Source organism: Entamoeba invadens (assembly GCF_000330505.1).
Source record: "Entamoeba invadens IP1 unplaced genomic scaffold scaff_1105074724931, whole genome shotgun sequence".
Taxonomy (NCBI): Eukaryota; Evosea; order Mastigamoebida; family Endamoebidae; genus Entamoeba; species Entamoeba invadens.
Window position 1 is genome coordinate 140,152 of NW_004443563.1, and position 10,877 is coordinate 151,028.

Consider the following 10,877-nt stretch of genomic DNA (forward strand, 5'->3'; position numbering starts at 1 on the left):
TAATTGTTCGATCTTCATTTAAAAAATTACATTAGAGTTTATTTGTACATTATCTTCAATTTGCAATGAGTGACATTATTAGTATAAGTGTTGTTATTTGCTTATTTAAAAAGACAAATAACACAAATAAATATCATCCAAAATAATTTAGTATCATCGTTGTTTTTATGAGCAATAGAATTATTTTCTTACTGTTATATTATAAATAAATTACAATGTTTAAATTAGTTTGTGTAAATCTGAATGTTCCCCAAATTTAAAATTATAAACTTGTTGTGAAAAACAAAAAACTTTTTAAAATTTTACAAAAATAATCAGTCTTTTAACGTTATCTAGTCTCAAATGTTATTTGGTACCTTTTGGATCATAAAGATTGGAATATTTCGGGAAGCAGTCCCAAAAACTTATCCCAATTGTTTCGGGTTTTTTCACGTTTACCTAATGCCTAATGTTTAGACAAAATTAAAGCTATTTTGCCCACCAGATAACGTTTGAGACAAGATAATGTTAAAAGACTGGCTCTAATTTAAAAGAGGTTGTTGTTCATTTGCGAATTTACAAATTGTTTATTAAATTTCAACATTTGTAATATTTATTAAACTTGTTAAAATATAGAATTATTAATGATCGAATAAATCATATAATTGGATTTTATAAATCTTAATTTGTTTTGTTGTTTTAGTTATAATTGCTATTTTGTATCACCATACCATAAAATATTAATAATCATTTATATTTTTATAAATTGTTTTCGAAAAATAAAATAATTAAACTTCAAGTTGATTTTTATTTCCATTTGCTCGGTTTTTGATTATTTATATGACAACGTTTTCACAGAAAAACTATTTAAAAATATTTTAAAGTTTTTCTTTTCAGCATTTTTTATTATAACTATTGTATGGATTTTTCTTCAAATGACTATTATTTATAGTAAACGATGTGTCGTTTTTGTGTTCATTATCGGGAAATTAAAAACATTATCTTTTTAACATTTTCATTCTTTTGTAACTTACAGTAAATATTCTATCATTGAGTAATTTTGACCAATAAAAGTGGCTTACACAGAGATAGAATAAACAATTAGATGATTTAAAAAATAATTACAACATTATTTCCTATTTTTGGTTACACATGTCAAAATTGTTTATCAATAAAAAACAAAAATATATTTTAGTATTTTTAAAAGGCGATTGTGTTATGAGTTTTATTATTTTTTATTAATTTTTGCCAGAAAGAAACTCGATTTTTTTTTCTTAAATAAATATCATTTACATTAAATTGATATGTATTTTAACACAAATAAAATGTACAATTTATAAGTTGTTAATACACTTTTCATTAAATTTAATGTTGATAAACTAATAAAAAATTTAATGTTACTTTTTATGAAAAATTTGATACTCGTTTCGTAAAAAACATGTTATGTATATGTATTATAATCAATGGTTAAGTTTGTGTAATAATATTAATATATTGTTTTAATTTGCATTATGTATTTTTATAATTGAATGAAATGATTTTCGTGTTTTTGTGTTTTTTTCTAATAGTTTATATACTATATATTATCAATTAAAAACAAATATTTTTTTGTCAAAAAGTCTATCGATCTTTTTCTAAGTTCATTTTTGTTGAAAAATTAACTGTATTATCGAACTATTGATTTTTATTAAAATATATTAACAATTGTAATAATTGTTTTTTTAACAAAGATATATTAATTAATTATTGAAAACAATTGTTAAAACATCTAATTTATCAAATATTATTGGATTAAATAAAAAAATTTGTTATTATTTTAGTGTTTGTTTCAAATAATTTTTGTTTAATGGAAACATAAAAATAAACAATATTTGCTTATAATACCGAATAGAATTATAATTACAAAAAACAACAATTAACTTTGATTTTAGTCCAAAAATTGGTAAAATTTTCGAAAATTTTTTTCATTTTTTTGTAAAAGTCTTATTTGAAAAAAAATTGTGTTTTTATGGGAAAGAGTTAACACTAGTTCCCTGTTTTTAAAATTAAAAATTCGGCAAAAACAAAAAACGCCTGACTGTGGGTATAGCCCAATGTATGACACAACAAACAGTGAAATAGTTCAATGTGCGAACAATTTGACAACAGGACAGTATTGGTGGTGTGGTTCAAATAATGAAAACATTATAAACAAGGATGGTTATTGTATTGTTCAAAACTGTGATGATGGAGTAGGTGGTTCAAAAGGAACAGCAGGGATTTGCAATCGATGTTCGAGTTCTTACCCATATTATTATGAAAACAATTGCCATGAATGCAGAAAAGGTTTTTATTACAACGGTACTGATTGTGATGGTTGTATGAATGGATGTATATATTGTTATAACGAAGATACGTGTGAAATGTGTTTGAATGGGTATTATTTTTATAATATGAAATGTCATGAATGTGAAATAAGACGATACACGACTATTGATGGGTGTGCGGATTGTATAAATGGTTGTGAGTCATGCATTTCTGGTGAAACGTGTGAAAGCTGTTATGTTGGTTTTTACAAATACAATGAAACTTGTTACGTTTGTCCAGAAGGATGTTCCACGTGTAATCTCTTGTTAGAACAAGTAGTTTGTATAACATGTTCGGTTGAATATTATTTAAATATGAACTCTTGTATAAAATGTAAAAATTGTTCTTCTTGTGACCAAAAAGGATGTTTTGGAAAAACATGTTTAGAAGGTTTTTATGGGAAACGAATATGGAATGTTGAACAACAGTACTATGAATATCAATGTATTGCATGTTTAGTTGAATGTTCTTCTTGTAGAGATACTACTTGCAGTAAATGTTTTGATGGGTATTACATTAAGGATAGTAAATGTTTAGAATGCGGAGGAAATTGTTCACAATGTAATTTAAACGTTTGTTTGGAATGTGTAACTGGGTTTTATTTTCAATTAGGAAATTGTGTAACGTGTCCTAACACTTGTTCTCTGTGTTCCACGACAAGTGCAGAGTGCACACAATGCCAGCAAAACTACGTGTTCCAAAATCCCAAAACCGCCGAATGTGAATCTTGTTCTTCTTTTGATACAAATTGCAAAACATGTGATTCAAGTTTTTTTAGAAGGTGTTATGAATGTCAAACTGGGTATTATCCTTCTCTAACTACTTACAAATGTACTAAATGTTCTTCAACTTGTGAATCGAATGGGTGTAACACGTATACAGGAGTATGTCAGACATGTGCTGACAATTACACAATAACATCAACTCCAGGCATAGAGTGTGGTTTATGTTCTGATTTTGATTCCAATTGCGAAATGTGCTCAAAAACAACAAGAAAATGCAACAAGTGTAAAGCTGGTTATTACCCACAAACTGTATATCCTTATAAATGTATTTTATGTGACATTACATGCAATGGTCAATGTGATGCAATAACTGGATATTGTACTTCGTGTATTTCCGATTACGTCCTGACACTCAACAGAAATTCACTCAAATGTGAGTCGTGTCAAACATTTGAACCCAATTGCAAATCATGTGCTTTTAATGGGGAGAGAAAGTGTCTGACTTGTGTCAATAAGTACAAACCCGCAAGTAACGGGACTTGCATCAAATGTGATTCAACCTGTTTGGACAACTGTGATGGAACAAGTGGAATTTGTACCAAATGCGTGAGTGGCTATGTTCCTTATAACCCAACACAAACAACTTGTCAAGAATGTTCTAATTTCGACACAAAATGTATAAACTGTGCAACAAATAATACACGAATATGTAATGAATGTAAATTACCTTTTTATCCATCACAATCAGGACAAAATATTGGACAATGTATTGAATGCGACTCAACATGTGCCGATTGTGACACCACAAATGGTAACTGTAAAAAGTGTTCAACAGCAAATTGGGTTGTCACAGAACCGATATCAATACGATGTGAGATGTGTTCCACTTTTGATTCAAATTGTGAGATGTGTTCTAATGACTCAAGTCGTGTTTGTACAACATGTAAAAGCGGTCTTCGTCCAAACACAACAAGTGGGAAGTGTGTTGGGTGTGGGTTGCACTGTGCATCTGGCGCATGCAACCCAACGAGTGGGATTTGCAACCAGTGTGATACAAATTACGTGTTTCAAAGCACAAAGACTGACCAGTGTGAGAGCTGTTCGACATTTGAAGCCAACTGCATCACATGCGCATCAGACTCAACAAGGAAGTGCAGTGTCTGCAAGGCAGGGTATTACCCGAAGACATCTGGCGACTACAAGTGTCAGAGCTGTGATGCAACATGTGGTGGAAAGTGCGACACGACAACTGGAGTGTGTGCTGGGTGCACAAGTGGGTATGTGCCAACATTACCAATCACAAACAAATGTGTCACGTGCAGAACTTATGACACCAACTGTGTTGAGTGTGTTAGTGATAAGAGAGAGTGTGCAATATGTCAAAGTGGGATGTATCCAAACACAAATGGGACATGCACTCTGTGTGACGCAACATGTAATGGGCAATGCAACACATCAACTGGTGTCTGCACAGGCTGTACTACAAACCACGTCTTCACTGACCCACCAGGCAAAGTGTGTGTTGCTTGCAATTCATTTGACACAAACTGCATCACCTGTTCGCCAGATTTTTTAAGAAAGTGCAAAGTGTGTGCAATTGGGTTCTATCCAGATGAAACATCTGGCAAATGTGTTGCGTGTTCCACAATACCAGATTGCAACACGTGTTCGTCTGATGCAAAGAAGTGTTTGACGTGCAAAGATCCGTTTATTCAGAAGAGTGGTGGTTGTGAAAGCTGTCCGATTGGCGAATACAAGTTCAGCGAAACAACATGCTCAAAGTGTTACAACACAATCGACAATTGCAACACATGTGATACAATCGCTGTTGGCAAAGCAAGATGTAACTTGTGCATTTCCCCTTACGTTTTGAATGGCACAAAATGTGGATTGTGTCAATCGAATGAATACTTTGACAACACAACAGGCACCCCAAGTTGTGTTAAGAACAATATTAACTGTGACATTTTACAAAACAAAGAAAGCTGTCTGGACTGCAGTGACACTTTCTTTGTTTCCAACTCAAAATTTGTATCATCTGGTAGTTGTGAATCACCAACTTTAACTTCGTGTGACTGTTCAGACCAAATATCAATCAACTCAAAATGTACACCACAAATGGATCGCTGTAAATACCAGAAATCAGAGAAGGGTGTTTCGACGTGTATTACATGTGTTGATAATTTTATTCTGAACTACGGTGGTGTGTGTGAACAACAGAGTGTGTATGGGTTGGTGAGAAATGGAGTTGTTTTTGGTTGCAAAACGGGAACGTATTTGACAAATCAAAACACGTGTGACAGTTGTGTTGGATCAAATGCAGTGTGTGCAACTCAAAACAAGTATTTGACATGTGGTGATTTAAAAATCTTTGATGTACAACAGATGGCGTGCACCACCGATACGCAATGCAATTCAGTTGTCGATGGGCTGTGTTTCCAATGCAAAGAAAATGACATGGAAATTAGCAAAGGAAAGTGTTCGAAATGCGAGACTGAAAACTGTGATATCTGTGTTGGAGGAACGTGTCAAATATGCAAAGTGAATTACTTGATGTACAGCGCTAATCGGTGTGTAAACAAAGAACAAGTCAATTGTAAACGCACAAATCAGAGTGGGTGTGCGCAGTGTGAGGCTGGGTATTACCAAGTTGACACAAAGAACATTGAAGGCAAGTACGACTTCTGCACAAAAACGGATGTTGAGTTGCACTGCAAATACTACTCACTCAACACAACAAAATGCATTGAGTGCCAAGACGCATTCAAAATGAAAGATGGGATGTGTGCTGAACAATTTGACGATCTCAATAAAGTCAACGAAACAAAGACGTCAGTGTACAACATGAAAAGTGCACTGAAAACACAAGAAGAAGTCGACTGTTTGACACGAAACAACAAAGGGTGTCAGCGATGTCCAAATGGATATTACCTGAACAAAAACAGTTGTGAGAAGTGTGTGAATGACTGTTTGAGTTGCTACAATGCAACATATTGCACCACATGTAACAGTGGATACTTCCTTGACTTGTCTATGAAATGCCAAACACTTGGTGAATTGGCCAATAGGTGTGAAGTACCATTACCAACTGGTGGAGGGTGTGCTATTTGCAAAGTTGGGTATTTCAAAGTCGAGAAAGATTGTGATGCGTGTGACGAGTCGTGTGATATGTGTTTGAAGAAAGACGAGTGTTTGTCGTGTAAAGATGGCTACATCAAAATTGCAAGTGAATCAAACAAATTATGTTCATCAAACACTACACTCTCAAACTGTTTACAATCAAATCTCGAAGGGTGTATACTTTGTAATGAGTCTTTCTTTTTACAAAATGGACGCTGTTTCTCATGCAAAAAGAGTTGTGCGACCTGTGTAAACAGTGAAAAATGTTTATCGTGTGGAGTCGATAAAATTCTATTGAAAGGAAGTTGTGTCGATTATCGCACTGTAACACATTGTACATCAGCAGACAACTCGAAGTGTACTTCATGTGAAGGGAGTAACAAAGTCTCTGATGATGGTGAGAGTTGTGTTTCTAAGACGAATTATGGAATGGTTATTGGAATACCTGTTGCATTAATTTTTATCATGATATTCCTATTATTTTTACTTGTTTACTTAACACTGAGAATTCATCAAAAGCGTATTCAACACAAAGTTGATAAAAAAGTGTGTACATTTAATATGAAGCGATCTAATATTCCAATGTTTTCTTTATGTGATTCTCTTTGTACCAACAAAGAAATATTGAAATTTGATTTAGAAAATAACGAGTTTATTCCCGTTGACAAAGAGACGAGAGACTTAATATGTATTGGTAACACATCAAAACACAACATGAAAGTTCAACTGAGCGTGATGAATGGGTGCGATTATTACACAATCAGAAGTGAACCTTCTCTTGTTACACTCCACAAAGGTGAGGCTTGTGAGTTTGAGATCTTTATCACGCCACTGTGTTCATGTCAGATCAATGATAAAGTAGCAGTTATTGCACTTGATATCACAAATGGACAACAAATCACAACAAGTGTAACTGTTAATGTAACCACAGAACAATCAACAAAATTAAATTACAGAGAACTTGAAGAATTTAGTCAAATTGGTGAAGGTTCATTTGGTGTTGTATTCAAAGGAACATTCAGAGGTAATACAGTTGCAATTAAGAAGATGAAACTAAGTGGTGAAGAAGATGACAATGTAATGATAGAGTTTGAAAATGAGGTAAATATGTTGGATAAGTTCCGAAGTGAATATATCGTCCACTTCTATGGCGCTGTTTTCATTCCCAACAAAGTGTGTATGGTCACTGAATTTGCACAATATGGTTCTTTACAAGACTTAATTAAACACAAAAAGAGAGAAGACATTGATATAAAGTTGCGAATTAAAATGATGATAGATGCAGCAAAAGGTATTTTGTATTTGCATGAAAATGGGATATTACACAGAGACATCAAACCAGACAACATTTTGGTTATATCATTGAATATTGACGACAAAGTTATAGCAAAACTGACTGACTTTGGAAGTGCGAGAAATGTGAATCTGTTGATGACTAACATGACTTTCACAAAAGGTATTGGAACTCCAGTCTATATGGCGCCTGAAATACTTAAAAAAGACAAATACAAAAAGCCAGCAGATATCTACTCGTTTGGAGTGACTATGTATGAATGTATTGGGTGGTGTCAGGCATACTCTAAACATCAATTTAGATTTCCATGGAAAATAGCCGAGTTTGTGATTAATGGTAAACGAGTTGAAAAGAAAGATAATATGCCTCAAGAATTTTTTGATATCATTCAAAAGTGTTGGGCACAAGATATAAGTAAAAGAATCGATGCTACTACTATTGTTAATTTGTTTACTGACATCACTTTTAATTAACTTTTTACTTTCCACATTTTGATTTATCAATAAATTATTTTTTTCATATAAAAAATTTTACAGTGTTCATTGGTTTCAAATCGATAATATTTTTTAATAAATCGATTATGTTTTTATATATATCGACAGTATTTTTTATAGTTTATATTGTATTTAATGAATTATATTACTTTTAATGAAATAGACTGTGTTTTTTATAAATTATATAGCATTTAATGAAAGTGATTATATTTGTTATAAATTATATGGCATTTTTCTAATTTATACAACATTTTGAGTAAAATCAATAGTTTTTTCTAAAATATATAGGATTTTTGATAACTTATATAACTTTTGTTTGAAAATATTTTGCTTTTTTTACAAATTATTGGATATTCCCGAATATTAGGAATAAAAATACACATAATAAGTAAGTTATTATTTGTTAAAAATACTTAATATGTAACTATATTTATATTATTATATAACTACTATCATATAAAATGTTAATATTTCTTGAAGGGGCAACATTATAGGTTGTACAGGTTGCTCTTGCGAGGATAATGGTGCATTTTCATGATAGTCGTTTCTTGCTCCTGGATCTCTTCTGTCGATATAATCTAATTGCATGATATTATTTTTTGCCCGTTATTTAAATATACATAATTATGTTAAAAAATATCCTATTTGTGAAGAGGTTCTAAATAAGAATAGATTAAAACGTAGTTATATAATAGTATAAATATAGTTACATATTAAGTATTTTTAACAAATAATAACTTGCTTATTATGTGTATTTTTATTCCTAATATTCGGGAATATCTAATAATTTGTAAAAAAAGCAAAATATTTTCAAACAAAAGTTATATAAGTTATCAAAAATCCTATATATTTTAGAAAAAAACTATTGATTTTACTAAAAATGTTGTATAAATTAGAAAAATGCCATATAATTTATAACAAATATAATCACTTTCATCAAATGCTATATAATTTATAAAAAAAACAGTCTATTTCATTAAAAGTAATATAATTCATTAAATACAATATAAACTATAAAAAATACTGTCGATATATATAAAAACATAATCGATTTATTAAAAAATATTATCGATTTGAAACCAATGAACACTGTATCTGTTTTTTTTATTTATAACAACATTATAATTAAAAATAATAACTTTTATATTATTATCAATTATATAAAATATATTATATAATTGATAATATATTATCTATCAAATAAATATATATTGATATAAAGTATTATTAAATTATATCGAACAAAAAAATAATAAAGAATAAACATAAAATAATTAATAAAAACAACTATTAAAAATGCTGATCAATAATTCAAGTGTTTTTATTTGTTAAAATAATCATTATTTTATTATAATTTTATTTATTTTTATTTATTTTATAAATCAATTGTAGATAAATGGCATAGCATACGATTTGGTGTATAACATGATTTGCCAATTTTATAGTTTTAAAACTACATTTTAAAAGTAAAAAGAAAAGTAAAATAAAACACACGATTTTTGCGTTCTTTGCCAAAAATCTATTCATCACAAAAAAGGTGATACATTTATTCAAAAAATTAAAATCGAGAGGAGGTGATGATTGGGACTTTGAAATATCGCATTACAAACTTAAAAAACAATGAAACAGTTATTTTCAAACGCTCCATTTCTAATTTTCAAAGACGAACTCCCAAACGTGCAAATATATCTTCAAGAACAAAACACAAACACACCAATAAACACAAAGACGGATAACACGTGGAACTTTTCGTTGGAAACGAATGTACAGAAGACAAGTGAAAATTATACAGTCACTATGCAAAAATTGAACATGTCATATGACACACTGTATGCAGAATTGACTCAAAAAGAAGTGTACTTAAATGAAGCTAACACAACACTAAGTTTATTAAAAGACATCCAAAGTTCACTAGAGGACATCTGTATCAAAGAGCAATACAATGCAGAAGTAATCAAAAATGATTTAAACAATATCGTCGATGTGATGAAGAAGGAGGAAGTCAACAACTTCATGCTCGGCACCGAAGAGGAGAAGAACTCGAGCGAAGCCAAAGAAGCTTTTTTGCATCGGTCTGAGGAATTGGAGGCGATGAAGTCCGGCTCAAAACAGATGTCTCCGAAAACTTCAAAAAGCGACAAAAAGACGATCTTCTCAGTGATGAAAAAAATGGATATGAGCAAAGCAGAGCAAGATGATATTATCAAGAAGAACTTGACGCAGATGAGTGCATGGGCAAACTTACAGAAGTACAAACTCATATTTGACTCTTCAAAATATGAAACCCTGTCAAACGCTATATTCACTAATAAGATTTTTGGCTCGACAAACACTTACCTTTTATGTTTCGATGACTACGGAAGTGTATTTGGAGTGTTTCTCAAGAACGCTATTGATAAAATCGAGGACTTTGTGGTTGATGAAGAATTGTTTTTGTTCACATTCAAGAAAGGACCCTTTTCTTATTGCAAAAAGTGGGTACCCAATCGGGGAGAGGCGTGTGGTATTAAATTGAATAAGAGCGGCACTTCTTTGTTCCAAGTGGGGTGCGAGAGGGATAATCTCGTGATCGCAAAACCCTTTCTTCCCGAAAGCTATTGTTTCGAAGTTGATCAACACTTCGAAAATCTTGCACCACTCGAACTGAATGGGACGTGTTTCCCAAAAAGGTTTGTTGCCACCCGCATTTGTGTGTTACAATTTAAATAAGTTCCAACCCAAACATGATTCACGGCTTAAAATTAATTTAATATTTCCAATTCCTTGTTTCTATGTCTTGTTAAACCGTCGTTAGTTCTGACAAGTATTTTTGTAATGTTGTGTGTTAGTTATTTGTCATATTTTATCAAACTAGTTCTAAATGTATATTATTTTATAGTTTATATATAGTTTATATATAGTTCGTTTATAATTAAAACG

The 10,877-nt window shown here is 31.1% G+C and overlaps 3 protein-coding genes across 3 annotated transcripts; all 3 read left to right on the plus strand.

Moving 5' to 3' along the window:
• Positions 1-38: 38 nt before the first annotated feature.
• Positions 39-73, plus strand: EIN_123250 (Hypothetical protein; the record flags this gene model as incomplete). The annotated part of the gene is made up of 1 exon (XM_004259067.1): positions 39-73. A coding segment is annotated over one exon (35 nt), but the record flags the coding sequence as incomplete, so codon positions are not given.
• A 1,349-nt stretch (positions 74-1,422) lies between these two features.
• EIN_123260 (protein serine/threonine kinase, putative) lies at positions 1,423-7,937 on the plus strand (the record flags this gene model as incomplete). Its single annotated transcript, XM_004259068.1, has 2 exons — positions 1,423-1,475; positions 2,009-7,937. 2 exons carry the CDS (start codon positions 1,423-1,425, stop codon positions 7,935-7,937), a joined length of 5,982 nt encoding a protein of 1,993 aa, XP_004259116.1.
• A 1,818-nt stretch (positions 7,938-9,755) lies between these two features.
• On the plus strand, positions 9,756-10,667 carry EIN_123270 (hypothetical protein; the record flags this gene model as incomplete). Its single annotated transcript, XM_004259069.1, has 1 exon — positions 9,756-10,667. One exon carries the CDS (start codon positions 9,756-9,758, stop codon positions 10,665-10,667), a length of 912 nt encoding a protein of 303 aa, XP_004259117.1.
• Positions 10,668-10,877: the final 210 nt, after the last annotated feature.